At 40.4% G+C, this 19,464-nt stretch overlaps 1 protein-coding gene across 1 annotated transcript in view; it reads left to right on the forward strand.

Moving 5' to 3' along the window:
• LOC112964970 (protein spinster homolog 3-like) overlaps positions 1-6,797 on the forward strand; it is a 42,302-nt gene extending 35,505 nt beyond the window's left edge. The window contains exons 12-14 of the mRNA XM_026063607.1: positions 1,400-1,498; positions 5,356-5,524; positions 5,980-6,797. Of these exons, the coding sequence (XP_025919392.1) occupies positions 1,400-1,498; positions 5,356-5,523 (267 nt within the window). The 3' untranslated portion in view covers position 5,524; positions 5,980-6,797. The remainder of the gene's footprint in view (positions 1-1,399; positions 1,499-5,355; positions 5,525-5,979) is intronic.
• Positions 6,798-19,464: the final 12,667 nt, after the last annotated feature.

The raw sequence follows: 19,464 nt of genomic DNA on the forward strand, positions 1-19,464 counted from the left end.
TATCGTGTAGGGTCTCTGTGGCAAACACTGCAGTAGCCAGAATGAATAGTGAAGGCTTGTGCTCTCAGTAGCATTAAAACAGTTTTTCCTTGAGCTAATCAGTGGCCACACTAAGGGCAAATAATCATCTGCCCTTGTGGAGGAAGACATGCGAATACATATGCTCCACCTCCCTGGAACAGATGCCGGGCGGAAATGTAAGCCTATTACATGTGACACTAATTTCATTTGTGTTGTTTGGGTGCTATGAAAATACTATTGAGTATTTACATGCACCAGGTGAACTCGCACTTGAGGGTAGTTAGTCTGAGACAGCTGTACCTGTTGTAGTTTATCCATGTGGGTACATCTTCCTTTATGAAGATTTAAGTCTTTTTAGGCTTTTTGTATCAAGGAAGGAATAGAGGAATGGGAGATCTTGGGAGTCTTTGATATGAGCAAGTGACAAGTGGTTGCAAAACAGAAGTAGGAAGGGTTAAAATTGTTTCTGTCTCATTATTCTGACTGTGAATGCTTTGCCCATAAACGTATTATTGAAGGTGAGAAACGCAAATTATATAGAATCATACTGTACCTCTTCAGGCACAGTTGATCTCCTCCAGCAGCACAGACTTAAAGCCCGTATTACCCCAAAATGACCGTATTCCATTTCTAAAAATAGTTATAATCACTGTGATGCTTTTCAGAGTTCTGGGCACACACTACATCTTCTTCTTCAACTTGTTATTTAAACTGCGTGCGCTCAAAAGCACAATCATTTTGAGATATTGTTATTACAGTAGCTATATCTCAGGTGCTATCCAGTAAGAAGCAACAAACTTCTGTAATCAAAGCTGTCGTCAAACCACCATCAGCCATCTTCTGGTCTGGAAAGGTTGGTCCCCTCCATCTGTTTTCACATGGTCTGGAAGGTCTCAGCTGACATCCTTTTAGCCATGGCAGCAACCTCAGGTACCAGCTGTCCCAAATCTCCCCCCAGTAGTCTAGGCCAGGCCTGCTGACACAGGGTCATGAGGACATTTGCTCAGAGGCTGTCAGTGCTGGATCTCCTTATTAGTAAATCAGTAAGACTGCAAGGGTTACTGACTGGACTCTTCCATTAATTGCATGGCCAAGAACATGCTGCAATGAGCCTACGAATGGTAGCAGGGGAGTCATGTTTTTCACACTTTTCTGTCATTCCTCCTTTTGTGTTGCTTTCTTGAACATTTTTTTTTTCTAAACAAAGCATCCAGTGTACTCTTTCTATCTCCAAACTTGCAAACAGTGTTTGAATATGAAGTAAATAAAGGTGAATGTATTCATCCCTCTAGAATGTCATATAAGTAGTTGTCCATTCATGAGATTCATTCTGCTAATATTCATTCTTTTGTGGATTTTGCTTTGTTCTTTGTTTCAGTATGTTGTGACACCAAGACGGCAGTCTACAGCTATAGCCCTGCAGATTTTGGTGAGCCATTTGCTGGGAGATGCAGGCAGCCCATATCTCATTGGGATTGTAAGTGAATTCTCTGCTTATCCGAGCTTTCTTTAGGGTAAGACTTTTAGAAACTGAAAGACAGACTCTCACAGAATCCTAGACAATTCCTGTCCAAAGCTAGAAATTAGTCAAGTTGTGGTCTTGATACTGGAATACAGAAGCAACATTCTTCTAAACACATTTTTTTCGGAATTGCTTGAGTGCAGCTGCTGGTTCTGTGACAGTGCAGGTATGTAGAATATAATCCTATCCCTATATATGTGAATAGTTCCATGCAGCGTGTAGAAATTTATTTTGATTGCAAATCTGCAAATACATAAATTTTTTAAGGCATTAGTTTTTGCAATGACAGTTTCTTGGGTATTGTACTCAGATTTACACACTTTCTGCTAAATTAGTGAGGAGTTTTGTGGAAATTAATCAAATACCATTTTATATATTGAAAACTAAAATTCTTAGTTCAAATCTTTACATATGAAATCTTGCAATTACTTAAAACTTTCTTGAAAATGAAAATTAGAACAAGAGTAACATCAATGGTTGCCATTTGATACTACTTGGCATTCCAAGCTCTGGTCTCAAATTACCTTAAACTTTACAATTTGGGACCTAAACTTTCCATCTAGAGTGTTGAGCTGTGATTGTTTTAATTACTTAAGGTGACCTGAACTACATGAGACTAGGAAAAAAAGGGAAGAAATTTCATATACTTCCCAAAACAATAAGAAATTTTAATGGATAAAATGGGATGCCATTTAAAATTTTGATTGGAAGATACTCTGAAAATATCAAATGAATGATCTTTTAAATGCTAGTTTTATTTTTAATGTCTTCAGGCCTTTGAAAATTGCATTGATATGCAGCAATATTTACATGAATGTTAAATTTGTTAATCTCTGAACCTTATGAAGCTGCTTGGCTTCTGCACACTTAATAACTTTGAGACTGTATACTTTATAGTTAATTTTAGCTGTGGAATTCCTAAAATTAGCTGAGAAGAACTTTCCTGGAGAATTTCAAGTTATGAGATGCAGTGGTTGGTCATGTCTTGCCAAACAGATTCAAATTCTAGAATATGACTGGCTTTTTGAAAAGAACTACCCCCCTCCCCTCCCCAAGATTTCACAACTTAAAAACTAAGAAGCTAAAGTTTTCTGTCAGGTGCCTGATGAGTCTGGATTGTAACAGTCTCTATGACACCATGCAGCTCCTAGGTGAAGACTAGCAGTGTTTAATTCAGTATTTATAAGGTTCTTAATACACATAAGCAGGGCAGAGTTAAGGGTTTTTACATGATCTCAGCATTACCTTTTTCCGGTTTAAAAGCTGAATTGTGAAACCCAAATACTGAAACAGATTAAGTGACTGTTACTTGGGGCCTTCTGGTCTGAAGCTTTTGTAGTAAATTAAGCAACAAACATTTCTTTTTAACAGCAGAGAAGTAACGATATCCCTCTATTTAGTCTTTGTTGTCCAACTGACCCTATGTGATGGTAGTGTCTTCCTGGCAAAGCCAGGTTCCAGGATTTCCCAATTGCTCGAGACCTGATTTCCTTGCCTTTGCTACTGTTACTTGATCTTAGGTGCTACTGGACAAAGCAGCCTAGTGCTGCCTTCTCTTTGTGGTTCGTCTTTGCTTTCGTTCCAGGGGATGATATTTGTCAGTATTGTTTCCTTCTTTCATTATTTTTGATTGAAGAGCCACTAACTCTGCATACAGTAGATAAGCAATCACCCACATCGATTCTTCTCCTTTACTAGGCATGGGGGAGAGAGTGAGTCGTTGTCTTTTTTTTTATAAGTTTTGTTTATATGGAATTTTTTTTGTAAGAAGTTAAAACACCTCATGATTGGACAAGGCTTTGCCTCGGGAATATCTGTTCTTTCTGTGTTATGTGTTAACAATGTTAAAATAGGGCCAGAGAGAAATGCCAGAGTGAGCAGCGCCTTCAGGTACAGCTGCTGGTGGTCCAACCAGAGGAGATCCCCCTCCTCCTAACCTGGCTGAACAGCAGAAATCCCAGCTATCTAATCTGTCTGGCAGACAAGACAGTCCTTTTACACAGAGAGCTTCTTCCTGGGTGGTTAAAACTACTGGGTCTCTTTTCGGGGCAGATGAAGAGATTGCTTTACTCATTGGAGTATACTACAAAACTATTGCCCTAGGACTGATTTGGCTGTAAGCATGGGGGAAGATGGTAACCGATATCCTTGTGTCATGAAAAATCACTGAAACAATGCACAAAAACGGGAGCTGTCAGTAAAACTGAAATACATCTTGTGCATTCTCCCTTCCTTGAATATTCTATTGATTTGTGCTTCCTGCTTGAAAGGTGAAAATGTTTGTCTCTCTTACCCACCGTTCTTTGCCGTCTTTGAGGCACAGGTAGAATTAGGGCTTCCTGCTGAATGTGCTGCTGCGTCCTGCTAGTAACTGTATGCAGAACGCTTCTGTATGGAGTACCTTGCAGGCAGCCGCCTTAAATAGCAGCTAATTGAAAAGTGTGAAGACAAAAAAAAGTTTGTCATGGTATATACCAATGAGATTATCCTCACATAACCTTGCAACTTCGCAAAGAACAGAGACAAAAAGTCCAGGAGTGAACCTGTTGTATGTCCAAGTGGGGTCCTGTGCGATAAGCCCAACGCTGTTCTGGAATGCTTCTGTGAACCAGTATAGCAAATCTGCCCATGTCTGCTGTTGCTCAAACACTGGATCTTCTGCATTCAGGTCTTGCAATTGTTTACTGCCCTCCTTGAGCTAACCCTTTAGCTTAAAACCTGTCTGGAGATTCAGTGAATAGTCTTCCTCAGTCTGTTTCTTTCACTTTGAGCTCTAGAGATTTCCCTAACGAGCATTTTAAAATTAAATGCATTTGGTTTGCATTTCAGCCATTATACCTGCTGTAGTCCCTAGGTACCCATTTAGAGTTGATCTTGCTCTTATCTGCCTAAAACTGTCATAAATAATCATATTAAGCCAAGCAAAGGTTAAAGAGTCTCATATTTGTGTATTTCAAGTCACGCAGCATACTGTAACTATCAGGGACAAACATGGAATAAAAATTACTGCATTCAACATTCATCTTTTGGTTTTATACTAAAATGAGATTTTAATTTCATGGATTAAGTATTGAATCTTACTGGGTTTCTTGAAATCAGCTTTTCCTTCTGTCTACAAAAATAAAATTAATGTGGGTCATTTATAGCTTTTACAATCTCATCCTACAGCCAGTGCAAAAAGCAGCTGCCTGATATCTTCTTCTTCCCAGTTTCTCATAATGTCACTCCTTGACTCCTCAGATGCCTTTTGGCTCAAAAGCAGACTCCAGTCTTGTCTCTGAAATCAATTTCCAGGTCTTCCCTTTTTTAATGAGTGTTGTTGCTTGTGCCTGTAACTGATGCCAGTTCCTTGTTTCCATCCATTTGATGCTGATTAGGGATGTATCGATAAAGTTATCAAATAACATCAAGAAATGATAATAATTATTGCCAAATGTTAAATCTGCTCTATGCTGGCTGTCTGGAGATGGGCTAGAAAATGGTAAAGGGAGCCAATGCTTACTGGCCAGAAAAAAAAGCAGAAAAGCAGAGCAGAGTCTGAAAGCATCAAAAGGCCACGGCTGCAATATCTCCAGCTCCTGTGATTGGAGGCACTGAAGATATAAAAGAAGATGAAACTCCTAGATCAAATGGAAGCTAAGCAGTGGAGAAGTACAGACGTACTGGGTACTGGGTTTGACAAATGCAGGTAGCAGGCTTTTCTTCCCTATCTGCCCAGTTCTGTTCTTTTCAGCGACCACACCATAAACAGTCTGCTTAAACCAAAAAGATGGCGTTATTGCAGATAAATGACAGCGTTGTTCCCTCCCTAGATCTCTAATGCTATTCAGGCCAAGAATGCTGACTCAATCCAGTGGAGTTTCTGGAGCCTGCAGTACAGCTTCTTCGTGTGTGCGTTTGTTGGTGTCTTTGGGGGAAGTTTTTTCCTCCTGACATCTTTCTACATTGAGGAAGATCGTAAGGAAGCAGCGGAGCTCTGAGGTTTCTATATATCTTTATAACTTTTAAACCTGTACCTGATTGTTTTCTGTTTGTACACTAGCCAAGGTAATGACTCTGTAAATTTACAACACAAATGTCCATATTATGCTAATGCCACAATAGTTTCTATATGAAATAAATGCAGAACTCCAGCCAAAGTCTCAGATGATTCTATTACTGACACCTTCACAATGCTGCAGTATATGGAGGTAATAAAATAGCTTTACTGTAAGCAATGCACCATTAAAGACTTCATGGAAGGTGTGGGTCTTCCTCTAGTCTGGTCTTTCTGAGCCCAGTAGAACCATTCCTAACTCTCTGTAATACTTCTCCCTTTTGCCTGAAAGAAGTCATATTCAGAATGTAAAAGACAGAAAATATGTTGAATTGGATGGAGTATTATCCTTAATAGCCTGGATTCATATAGCTTCCTTCTGCTCTGACTTTTTTTCTAGGTACCAGGAATGAAGGCTGTCTTTCAAAGGAAGATGAACGCCAGGGCAAGATACGTAAAGAAGAAGAAAAGAATCTCCTCCCCTTTTTCTTTCCTTTTGCTTAATGAGATACAGTTAGAGAAAAGGCCAAATAACAATTCCTCCATATGGCAGAAAAACCTGCATACTGACTTTCTGGATGCTTTTGATTGTGAGTTAAAAATTGCTACTGAATTGGCATATGGCAACGCTCCCCCCATCTGCGAAACAGGCGTGAATATGCTGGGGAGCTGGGGAGCTCCAGAAGGCAGCGTATAGAGCTGTCACAGGCCTGACTGCTAACCTAAACAAGACAGTAGCATTTAAGGCAGAATGTCTGGTGAAGATTAGGATGGGAGGCCTATGAATTCTCAGCAGGATGAGATTTGCCTTTAGAATTTGGAAAATGCGGATAGTACAAGCAATATTTTCAGTCATCTGAAATGACCAAGAGAGGCAGAAATTAGTCAAGGTCAGTGTCAGATTCGAGAGTGGAGAGTTGTCATGATTCTACATGTAGTATGTTAATGGCTTCTTCATAATCCTTTGAGGCTCTTCAGTGCATTGCCAGGCCTTGGGTGAGTATCTCTGTACATGAGTGAACAGTGGTAGCTGTAAAACCACCTGAATATAACTGTCTAGTCGAGCTCTTATCTCTAAAGAGCCTAAGACTTTGGATATGGTATCTATCGTCATCATATCATGCCAAGTGCTAAGTACAACATGATTATTTTGGCCGATTTTCATTGTTTGTGGTGTTGTGGTCCCAGGAGCACCTTAAAGCCAAAGCCTGAGGAAGATATTAGTGAGTGCAAACATTGTGAATCTTACCTGATTCTCCCAGTAAGCCATAAGGATCATAAAGCACAATATTCTTCTAATGAGTGTGACTAATGTCATTATAAATAGCATAATATAGCAACTGCAGGTTTTTTTGTTCTCTCTCTCATTTTTTTGAAATCTGTTCTGAAATTTGACTTAAACCCTGATAGTCAAATTTGGCCAGAGCTTAGGCCATTATGGAAAATAATAGAGAAGCTTTTCTGTGATACTCAATGAGAGTGTAAGAATTGCCTTAAAAATTAAATCTGGTACTCTGAAAGATTGAGCAACTCTTTCTGGTTGTACAAGGTAGCCAAAGCCATTATACTGCTATCTTTTTGGAAGTTCATGTGTTGCCCGAGGGCCCACATCCAATAAGGGATTCCCAATACTGGATGTGGACACATCAGCTTGTATAGGTCCTAAGTGCTTTTCTTAACACTTTTTTCAGACTATTTTTTAAGCTACTTGGTAGCAATGTTTGGATTGAAACCTCTTGCATATATTGAGCAGACCTGATGAAATGTGCAACATTTGTCTTCCAGCTAGAGCAAGAACAATTCACTTGGCACCAGTTCCATTGTTCTCCCTAACACGATGCCTTATTGTGCAACGAATTTGGGAGGTCTAACAGCAGTCTTTAAGGCCTTCTAAACTCTCTATACACTTCAGACTGGACTTGTAAGAGCCTGAAATTCATCTGGTACATTGTTACTGTACCATTTGTGCTGTTTGAAGATAATCCAAATCACTGTGGCAAACTGCTACTTGGTGAAGAAGCTAAATTATGAGGGGAAGTGAATTCCACTAATGTAATATATTGTACAACAGTATCTTCACTAGATAGCATTTATTTTTACATCACTTTTATGCCCAGAAAGTGATGGAAGAGTTCAGTGACAGGGGCACATCAATATTTGAGGTCATAAAATAGTTTGCATTTTGTTTAATTCTATGATCTTTGCAGGTCACTACTTAGTGCCAGATCCTTTCTTTGTATTTTATTGACATTTCTGGGAAGCTGAAAATAAGCTCACTGCTGTAAAGATTAGTGTTGAGCTTCAAATCTCTTGTACAGAGCATGTGCACATGTATATGTACAGCCTAATTATGAAATTGGGGGTATTGATATTAGCTAATGACTTGTTTCTGGTAAAGAACTCATTTTGTACGGTAACCTGATATAATGAAAGGTGTTGAACTTAGATTCACGGACCTCCATATCAGTAATAGCATCACAAGATTCTATCTCCATGTTGCCAAACTCTAGAGATAAAGATTGCAACTTCTAAATTCTCTGACAGCTGCAAACCAGATGTCCCCAACACCACAGCTGATTCCTTAAAACTCAGGCAGGCAAGCCAAGACCTTGAGAATCATTTTTCCTGTTACTCGGCTGTGGCAGAATTTAAGCAGCTTGATAATACTTCTCTATTGGCACATTTGTGATTTGTCCTGTAAATAGATGATTTATTTCTCACATTTGTTAAATCAGCATTAAACTCTCTTTAAAAAAAAATTCAAAACCTGTATTTGCAATACTGCAGAGGCACTCATTTGACACATGAGCAAGAGATGCCAAATGCTGTTCTGTAGATGGTACATAAAGTCCTTGACAAACTCATTCCAACTCCTACTTCTTATCTCCTTTGTGAAAGTCAGTGACTAGAAACTAGCAGGGTCATGCTGACTAGTTCACTTATATCTTTCCAAATGCTTCTCTGTTTTCTTCGTAATGTAAGGGGAGAGGATTTTTATTTTTGTTAGGTTTTTTTTCCGCATTTTAGCAAGACTAACCAGCCAAGAGTCTGGATGCTCTGAGCTATGCGTGGGCCTCCCTGGAATTGCACAATCCTCTGGCTTGAAGAGAACTGTTGACTCAGAGGTCTTGCAAAGGTGCAGTGGTGGTGTGACACAGCCCGGGGAGGCTCTGCCTCCAAAGCAGGGAAACTGTTTCTGTCATCCAGAATTTTTACGAGGTATTTAACCTTTCTGATGTTTTTCTTGCATATTTGCCTAATCAGATCTTCACTATCTTTCTTCTTGGCCAGCAGATGAAATATTAAATGAGGATGTAACCTCCTCAATAGAATGTATAAAAGCAGTAGAATTTCTTAAAACTTTCTGCAGATCTTGAATTTGCTTCTCAGCCAGCAGCACCAGATTCTGCACGAAGGGGTCAGTGCAACAGTCTCTCAGTGCTGGAGGGGGCTGTGGTGCTTTTTAGCTATTTAAGACATTAGGCTTTTTGCATGCCATCAAAGTCCTGTACTAGAGAAAGTCGCTGAGTCCTGTCACACCGCCAGCGAAGGAATGAAAGTTCTCTTTAGGAGTTAATGAAAATACCAGGTGTTTTCTGTGCTTCAGACTGGCTAGAACTAAGCAAAAATGAGTGGCTTAAAGAAGCTTATTTAATTTGCAGCTCTGTCTAGATTGGGAAGAGCTGCTGCTGGAAGCTGATGGTTATTAAGATAGACTTTGTTCTGCAGTATTCAAGCCACTTGGAATCTGTGTGACTTGCAGCACACGAATCCCTTGCATCAAACGAATGTCAGTGGAACAAGCTGACAAAGCTGTTGTATGTTCTGTAACTGTTCATGTTTTCGCCTCCCACCTTTACGATTTTTTCCTTGTTCTTTCCAACTAAAATAGTGGGAAAAAGGCACTTTGGAACTGCTCCAAAAGGTGTGATTTTATAAGTCCACTCAGGTAATGATTTTGATCTTTTCCTCTTCCTCCCCTTCCATCATTCCCCAAAGCAGGGACATGGGATTGGTACTGACCTTTTGTGCTGTGTATGTGGATTTTTTTTTTAAGGAAACATTAAAACTCTGCATAAAAATTGCCTTCAAAATCGTGATTACTTTTGGCTTCTGCTAAATGCCTGAAAAGGCATCAAGTGGGCAGGACATATCTAAGACACACAGTACTGTTATGTGTAAGTACTTCTCTAGAGTGATTCATGCCACCAGACAGGATGCTGATGTGTGAGACTGCTAACAGCAGAATATTAATTTTCAGAAATCTCTCATGTAACCTTTTCTTTTCCTCCCTAGTCCCTCCCCAAATAAGTAGCCCTGTGCACTGCTCTTGAAAAGGGTTTCACAGCACCTAAGAAACCTATCTGCACTGTGGCTGAAGGTGTGCAGATGGCACACCGTGGCTTTCCAGGCTGAGGATTTATGCATTCTGTCTAGGCTGCTCACTTCTAAGAAGCTCTTGTGTTTAATTCCTCTTTGCCCTAATCACTCATGCAGCTGAATTGTCTTTTGCAAAATATTTTTGCAGACCAACTGTGATCCTTTATAAAGCTACTGGTGTAGCCATATGTATGATGTAGCCAAAAGCATCCTTTAGCTTAGAAGACAGAGCTCAGGGTTGCTGCTGTCATTATGAAGGACCTGTGCTGAGGCAGGATCACTTATGAGTGTACCATCCCTGATGGCTGTTTTACTAATTCCCTCTTAACCTCCACTGAAGAAGACTTCATCACCTTCATAGGTGGCCTGTTTCAGTACTCCATTACTGAAGAATTGGCAGTTTTCCCCACACTATCTTAAGTAAAATGTTCTGTTGCAGAATAACTGGCTGAATTCTGTCTCGCTGTCCTCCCTAGCATTTGTCTTCCCTTCTACTTCCTGCCTTGTGTAGTCTCTAGAGATTCACTGGTGACGTTATTGTTTGGTATATATGTCCTTTTAGTTCAGAATGTGCAGACTAATTGACTGATCCCTGTTTGGAAAGAAAACTAAAGAAAACAGACACTGTCCACTTGAGAATAGCATAAAATGAGTACAGAAAGGCCAGATCAGCCAATTTATACTGTAGCTGATTTAAGCTTTTCTGCAATAGCAGATATATCATCTCTGCTTTTGCATTTTCCCCTCCTCACATTAAAATGTGGATGGAGTGTCTGTTGAAATAGATTTTGAAATAACTAAGAATCCTAGAAGTCCTCCATAAACCCAAAGCTTTAATGGCAAAAGTTTTCTTCAGAGATCGTTCAAATGTGTTGCTCTGCAAGCACCATTCACTTTTCAGGCCTCCTTCTAGTGCCGAGTTTGCCTACCCTGCCTGCAATAGCGCTAGTTAGTGCTGACTGTGAGGGTGGCTAAGTTGGACACTCCTTCCTCCAGGACCCAGAGAGAATTCACCTGCTCCCTCGATGTAGGCAAAAAAAGCGATGAAACAAAAATGCTTTTGGGTCCCCGCCAAGTTGTGTTGGCATTCAAGTAGATGGTACTGGCTACATTTCAATACAAGACAGCCAGTGGGTTCATCTGAGTTCTCCTGTAATTATCTTCATTTTAATCCAATAAAGTCTTGGAGAAGTTCTTAGGAAGCTTTTGTTTATAAGGGAAACAAAGGTTGATATAAAAAGACTCTTGTTTCTAATGTTATATAGCTGACCAAAATAGCGTTGATCTCACTTTGCGTAATTCAATGTTTGCATAAAAGTTTTGTTTTTAATATGTAAATGGACTATGTATTCTGCAGTAATAAAATGGCTGTAATTTTGAGAGATTAATGAAAGTGTTGTTGAATCCTGCTGTAGAAATAATCCTTCGTAAATGCACTGTTAAATGTATACAGAATTAGGAATGCAATTGAATCCCAGTAGGCTTAACCCTGCCAATGGAGTTAGAACAGGACTCAGGAAATCTACATCATCTCCCTCAGGATGCTGTATGATGCACAGGTCTGACCTGTATAGGACTTGGCTCATATTGTGGTACCAAGATATGACTTTGTCTGCTCATATACTGTGGTGCTTTTGTTCCTACATCTAATATTTTTCTGCGCTGTTATGAAAAATGCCTTTAAATGGAGTTGAAAGGTAAATTCATGCATTCACGTATGCAGGTATAATTTTCTTTTCAGTGTTTAATGTGTTGGGCAGTAGGCTTGAAACTGAGGTAAAAAGGATGAAGGTAACCATTTTTGAAAGAATTGACTTCAGGCTAGCTATTTAATTCCACCATGTGTCCTGCTAAGTGGTCTGATTCCTTTCTTTCTTCTTTCTTTTTCAAAGAGCCTTGCATCCCTCTGTTCCTAATGAAGGCAATCTGAGCAGCTGTGTGTTCAAAACTCAAGAAAATCAGGCCATTTACTTAAAGACTTAATTATGGGTTTAGGAGCCTAATCTTAGGCACCTAATTTTGAAATCTTTGTTGCAGACATGTTTTTTTCAAGGATATCTCTGTCCTGCTGAATGAAAACATCACTTAGGGAAATGCAGGTCTGTGAGTACTTCTTAATATTCCATCCGTAAGTGTTGCAACTATTAACTACTTTATGGCTTTTGCCATGATAGTTTGTTTTCAGTGAATGAGCTTGTTCTCTGTGTGTGTTGGTAACCCCCACCACAGAGGAGAAGTCCCTGGACCTGCAGTACATCAGAGCTGGGAGCAGAGCTGTAGTAGGAGAGAGCATGAACTGAAAAAGAACACCTGAGTTCTTCCACCAGGTCTTGCTGAGGATATTTCCTCAGCAGAACCAGGTGAAAAGATGCTTCTTCAACCCATTTGGAGAATGCTGTGGATTCATTGGTATTAGAATAAAATGTGGATTAGATTGCAAAGGAAAAGCCTCCCCATCTCTGCTTTTTATGGGCATTGTAGGAAGACAACCTCATGATATGATGTAAGAGAGCCATGTGGGTATGCAAATAGAGCTGAAGAGGAGATGGGATACCTGAAAAATGCTGGGGAAGCAATCTAGTTCCTTTTTTATTAAACATATTAGTCTATTTTTTATGTTAGAGATGGTGCACCTAGAGCATGCAATTGGCAGCTAGATAGTGTTTAAGCAATATCTTATCCTAGAAAATTATGTTAATGGTCAAACTTTTATCACAGAAGCCAATGCGAGCCAGCAGTCTCTCCCAGTCCTCCCTCCAATTAATCTGGATAACCTAAAACAATTCAGTAGGAATTATGTGGTAAACTCTCGAGCAAATGAATTTTCTTTGGCCCTTTGTTTGCCTGCAAGTCATGGAAGACAGAGCTGCTTGCCTGATCCATAAAGTGAGGAGGCACAGCTCCTAAAGAAAATTGCAATTTGAGTTCTATCTTTAGAAATGTTTTAATTGGGCATCAGATATGCATATCTCCAACCTATTAACCTGGTCACACTGCGCAGTCTGATCTTCCTCTAATAGCATGTGATTAAATGTGATTCATCATCATATCTGCTAAGCGCATGCAAGTGAGAGAATGTCGGGAGGGAAGCAGATGCAGTTATTTTCATACCAGCTGCTTTCTCCTGTAAATTTAGTTTATATTGTTAAACACTGTCATGTTGTCTTAGGAGTTCTATGTCTGCTGACTTAGTGCAATGACTAATGTTCTTTGTTGCACTTTACCAGAGGCTCAAAGTGCTGCTGGAAAGGGTGGGACTGACAGAGACAACAGGGTTGAAGCATAGACATCAACGGCTTTGAGGGAAGTCAGTTATCTGTGTCTTGGGGAGAAGAAAACCTTCATGCTAACTGGGGATGCAGGGATTTGTCATGACACCTTTATTAAGGAACTTGTAATTTTTTTAATGGCAAGGTATGGGAGGAAAGGGGAAAGAATTGCAGTTGCTGATGTTCCATAAGATGCAAATATTTGACAAAAAATAATAGCTTGTCTGAGTGAACAGAAAGGTCTAGTAGGAAGCCGCAAGCTCCCTAGAGGGGACAGGAGACCACAGATTTGCTTGGAAAAGTGATAGGCTTTTCTGTGTTTCCAGCAATTCCAGAGCAGACTTCTTTAACTACAAGTAAGTACATTTTGCTTCTTGAGCTTTGCAAACTTGTCCTAGAACCAAGCTGAACTGCCTTCTTTTTGGTGCCTGTTTTTCTTGCTGGTGCAAGAAACTTCTGCACTCCAGTGATGGTGCAGAGGGGTAAGAATAGTAACCAAAAGCTTCCTTGTCATAATAGCCTTCAGCCTGTATTTCTGTTGGCCCTGGAGAACCAGGGTTAAAACTTACTTGGTAAGGTTATGCAGTAGCCAAAACACAGGCCTGAGCCAGCATTTACCAGAGGAGCTGTAATGTCTGATTTCCAAGGAGTACCTGCTTATGTTGAATGTGTTGTGCGTGCTGAAGGCAACAGAGATTGCCAGGGAGCCAGTTAGTTCAAGCTGTTTGTGTTTCACTCCCAGTCAGGCTTCACTCCATCCCATCCACCCCTAGCCAAAAGCTGTCGCAAGGGATAATGCTGTCTTTTATCTTCAGGCTTCTCTCCCATCAGAGATGCCTCACTCTTCAGATTTCATCTGAGGAAAGGTAAAAGGGCTTGATGAGCACACAGGCAAGAAGTATCTCACCCTACTGTAAGAACGTATCTTTGCTTTTGCTGTCTCTTAAGCCTCGGAGCCATGGCTAAAGAAGACCAATTATTGCAGCCAAGGTGTGCCAAGGGCCCCAAATGAAGTTGTCATCGGTGCGAGGGTGAGACCTATCAGCAGATAGGCCGGTGAAGAGCTGGTATTCAGCAAAGACGTGAGACAGATGGAGAGAGGGCCGGCAGGCGTTCAGAGAAAGCAGCAGAGTAGGAAGGCAGGAAGCAGCTGGCAGTGTAGGAAGAAATGAGTAGTAATGGGAAAGAACAGGAGGAGGATTGGGGAATGAGAAATGTCCTTGTTCATGCACTGACATCCCACACCTATTCAGCAACAATGACATTAGGATTTCAATGAAATGTCCAAACTGATTTGTTTCCTTAAGGGATTTATTTTAATTCTTCACTAAAATAGGAGATATATGTGCATTTCCCCTTCCAGCCCCCTCCTGTTTTAAGAGGATTAATTTTAGTATCATCCCATGGGCTCTTTAATTCTTCATTCCAAATCTTCTGTGTGAAGTTGTCTCAACAGATCCAATCAGGTATTTTTCATTGCTCAATAGTAGAGAGGAAATGAATTTTTCTGATGAGGGGAAAGGCACAATGAATAGCTGGATTCTCCTCCCCAATACCGTTTGCATTAAATGAAGCCAATGTTTTCCTGGGTCAGAGGTGGCTAATTATTCATAGCACTTTCATTTCCAGCAGTCATCATATCCCTGCCAATCATCATTGTAACTATTTTGTGTTTGCTTTACTTTGCATTACTCTTAGGCTTGCAAGTCTAGCTGCTATCCAAACCTGTACTATTATTTGTTGCTTTGCAGTAGATTTTCCTGGGCTAGTGCCAGTAATTCTCTTGGCTTCTGAAGACAGACTCACAAGAGGACTTTGGCATCAGTACTTTTGGTTTCTCCCATCTTATAAGATCATGTCTGTTTTAAAAAAAAGGAAATGGGAAGGAGGAAGGAATATAGCACTCAGTTCATTTGTAAGTGGCAAAAGAAAGAAAAAGTAGTGTTTCACTAAGATGGGACTATGTCGTCCTTTTTTTTTTTTTAATTACAATTGAACCCAAAGCCCAGAGAAGTGTATTAGCCAAGGTGTAGCTGGGATTTGAACTTGGTTCTCTTAATTCCTAGGCTGGCATTTTCCCTATTCCCTCCTGCTTCTCTCTGCTGGGTGTCCTGACATAGCTACATCGACCGCAGACAGGTTTACAGTGTCCTTTAGGCTTGTTCCTTGCAGTTTCACTCTTGGATTCAAGGCACTATTCCTAGCTTTGATGAGAAGAGTAACTGAGCATTACTGCCCATTTTCTGTAGCAAATTGACTGACGCACTGTTAGCGATGGAAACCCAAAGGAACTTTGATCCGGCCTTGCGTTTTCTTGCAGTAGTAAGGTGCTCTTTGCATAGATCTGTTTAGGCAGATTTTTAAGAGGGCTCCCAAGTAGGTGCTGATGATTAAAATGCTAATTAAAACTGTTCCCAATGGTATTCACTGATAGTGTTGCCAGAGCAGGTGAGATTTCAATTATCTTGCTATTCCTTTTAGAACTAGAAAAGGCTCCTGCAATGAGCTGAGATAGAGTACCTGAGCCCTGGTTATTTCATGGACCTTAAGTGCTGACTTACCTCCAGATTTATTCAATTTCTCTTTTTCATATTAATAAAAATGTTGTGACATTTCTGAACATACAACGTGGCCTGCTTGGAAACTTGAAGTCTATTGGCATCACAGGGGAGTGTGTGAAGCCGCACAGGTCTTCCAGCAGACTGCCGTGTGAGACCACCTCACCGAACTTGCTGTCTTTGCTCAGGGCGGAGTTGGAGAGGAGACGGAAAGGCTTTGAAATAACAGCTACCAAAGCAGATGACATGGGTTCGCAAAGGGCCAGCAGACAGTGACATCTCCAAGATCTGATCTTCACAGACGCTGAAGTGAAGCTTTCAAGTGCTCGGGCCCTACAGGCTAAACCAGCTGAAAACAGAGCAGTTGTCCCAGGAGGGCTCGCTGCTCTGCGGTTTTAATTGACAGGGATTTGAACGTGCTCAGTGCCATAGCTTAAAGGCAGGAAATGGCGCACAAAGCCAGGCGTACAGCGGAAAGCAAGCTGAAGGTGGGAGATGAAAGAAGAGATGATAGGGTTAGAGGCAGGCGACAGAGACCCAGGAACAGGAGAAAAGAGGCTGCCGAAAGTCTTTCTGAGAGATGTACTCAGTTAGTTACAAAGCTTTTGGCTTTCATGTAGGAATTCCAGGACAAAAAGTTCATGGCCTCCGTCTTTTGACTGCAGTGATCTCTGTAACTCAGGATGTGGAAGTTTCAGCGCTTTTTGTTCACTGGATCCTACACAGTGAAGGGTGTGAAAGGGAATTCTGTCTAGCATGGTATGTTAAGTTAAATTTTAGAAAAATAAATTTTCTGTAGCCAAGATGAATCCTGCTTTCGGCCTTCCTATTAGAGGGCATCTTTAGTGCCAGGTGAGGTGTTTTCTGAATCTTTTTTGGTGGATTGAGCAACAGGTGGTGATGGAACCTAGTGATGGTGCATAGAAAAAGCATTTGGGAAGGATTTGACAGATGAGGGAGGGAATGTAAGAGTGGAAGAAAGTGAACATATACTAAGACAGAGTGTCTGCAGTTAACATGATGTAAAATGACTCAGACTAATGAAGCTTTTCATGAAGGAAATTTCTGCTCAACTCTGCCTCGAATATTGCACTGCATCCTCCTCAGATCACAGTAATTTGCATACCTCTGATATTTATACGTAACAGTGAAGAATGTTGTAATTGCTATCCAAATATTGTTTTATTTCACACCTTGCAATATCCCAGGGCTGTGTTTGTCTTTTAATAAGCATGATGTCTGTGATGCTCCTTAAAATGGTGCTTTTATTATTAACTGCAAGCAAAACAGTAGTAAATTTGGGAAAAATATAGGTCTGTTTATAAAAACAGGGGGTTGTTTAAAAAGTGTCTGTTACTGGTTTCATTGTAATTTTATGGGTAAATAAAACTTCTCTGCAGTCTGATGCTTAACATATATATATGTGTGTGTGTGTGCGTGTGTGTGTGTGAAATACAATACTAAAAGGATAGTTGGACCTTAGTAGAAGAGCAGTAGCATTGTACCAAACTATCATATGAATGAAGCAAACCAAATGTTTCCCATCACCAGAATAAACCCAAAGAAATGACGACTGGATGCCTTCCTATGTGCCAGCAGTACAGAGAGTTACTGCAAAGAAACATTTCAAAAGTGTTTGGTGGGCAGCAAGAAAACAGCTCATGAATGAATGACAGTTACTTTGAACTTTCTTGGGGAACTGTTCATTTTAAGACTATACAGTAGCCTTAACACTATAAAGTGGTTTTTGCATTTTTTCCTGCAGTAATTCAGGCTGGTTCCTGATGGAGGCAAGATATTAATTTTTCTCTGGTTTGACCTGATAAAATTACCCCTGTGTCTCTGTTGTGATTGAAGACCCTGCCAAAGTTTCAGTGGAAGCAAGACTGAGCTGTTAATATCTGCAAGAAATGCTGATCCACAGCATTGATGTGCAGTTTGAGACTTGCATTGCAGTGTTTTATATTGTCATGGTCTCGTTGGACAAGCTGCAAGACCTCGGTTTAAATTAATGTGACACATCGGGAGCATACAGGTTTAACCACTGGAAGACTCATTGCACAAGCCCTCAGAGCTTTCATTTAAATATCACGGTGAGTGAGTGCAGAAGGAAGGGCCAATAGAAGGAACCAGTGGTTGGACCTAAGAAGAACAGCTTGAGGTTCTGCTTCTCTTTCACCAGCAATGTGTGTCCTTTCAGATAGCTCCAAAAATCTGTTACCCATTCTAAAACCAGAAGGATATCACCCTTTTCTCTCTAGTTTCTTCTTAATTTCAAAAGGACTGAATTGCAGTACAGATGGTAAAATCAGTGGTCTAGAAGCAGGAATAGTTTTTTCAAGTGTTCCACCTAAACAAATGCTGAGTTTCCCAAAATAACTCTGTATCTTCAGCTGAGATCATTTCACTTTTGGTCAGTATTCCAACAGTGTGGATAAATTGTGCAGAGTAGCTTGGAAAATCTGGTCATTCCTCTTATTTGTTTTTTATTTTTTGGAAACTGAGTCTTGCTTGTGGATTCCAAACAGTTAGAGCTTACAGGGAAAAGCACGCTCTTACTTGGGTTTCATTTGGTGCTCAGAAGGACCATCTGTCTTCCCGTAACAGCAGAAGGGACATAGGGAACTTTATAAAGAAAAGTGTCTATTGGCCAGACACAGCTCATGCTTCTAAAAAATCTAATCTAGTCAAAATCAGCTTTAGAAGCGTTTGTGTAAAGCTTCAATGGCAACAAGCCCATTTTCTGTAATACAGGATAAAGCACAAATAAAAGGACACAGGGAGACTGTATGTGTTTTGATTACTTTAAAAATAAAATGTAGTGACCTGGAGCAGAAAGGGAATTTGTTAAGCAGAAAGATGAAATATGAATGAAGATTCATTTCTGTAAGTGGCCGGAGTGTGTCTCAGTGTGGCAGGAATTAACAAGCGCGCATCCGGGGAGACTTGCCAAACCTAGCAGAGGGTGTTCATTGAATACACCATTTTAAAAATTAATAGTCTTGATCTGCTCTGTGGTGAAAAGACTTGTACTGATAAGAGGCAAAGGAGAAATGCATCCTCCTGCTTTGAAAGAACAGACGCAAAACTGGCTACAAGGGAGTGAAATAGCTGCACGCTCCCAGCAAGCAAAGGGCGTTATTATTTTAACTACGGTGCGTGAGCCGCTGTTTCCCTCTCTCCCCAGGGTAGGAATTACTCCCCTGTGTAGTATAGGCCTGGTGTAAGTCCCAGCCCAGCACTGCTGGAGTCGTTGCTCTAAATTCTCTCCCTGTGTCACTCTGGAGACCCCCGTGAGAGACAATCTCAGGGGCAGCAGTGTATTTATTACAATACTTCTCCTTACAGCAGTGGTTCAAAGTGCTGCTAGACAGTCTGATTAAATGTGCGTCATTTAATTAGATTTTTGCCAAGAAGTTTCATGAAAATTAACAAAGTTACATTGTGTTTATACAGTAAAACCCAGAAGATAAGAGGGAAACTTTTATTACTAACATCCAAACCCTAACAGTTTCAGAATCACAAGCTCTTTGACTTTGTAGGGGAGTAGCAGGAATGAGTATTCACCACTGATCTCTTTGCAGGAAAACTGCTGCAACCGGAAGTGTGCTTTTAATACATAAACTACATAATTTACATACTTTTAAACTATACCTTGGGCTTTGTACCTTAGTCAAT

The sequence above is a fragment of the Apteryx rowi genome, unplaced genomic scaffold (genome assembly GCF_003343035.1).
Source record: "Apteryx rowi isolate R43461 unplaced genomic scaffold, aptRow1 scaffold_20, whole genome shotgun sequence".
Classification (NCBI taxonomy): Eukaryota; Metazoa; Chordata; class Aves; order Apterygiformes; family Apterygidae; genus Apteryx; species Apteryx rowi.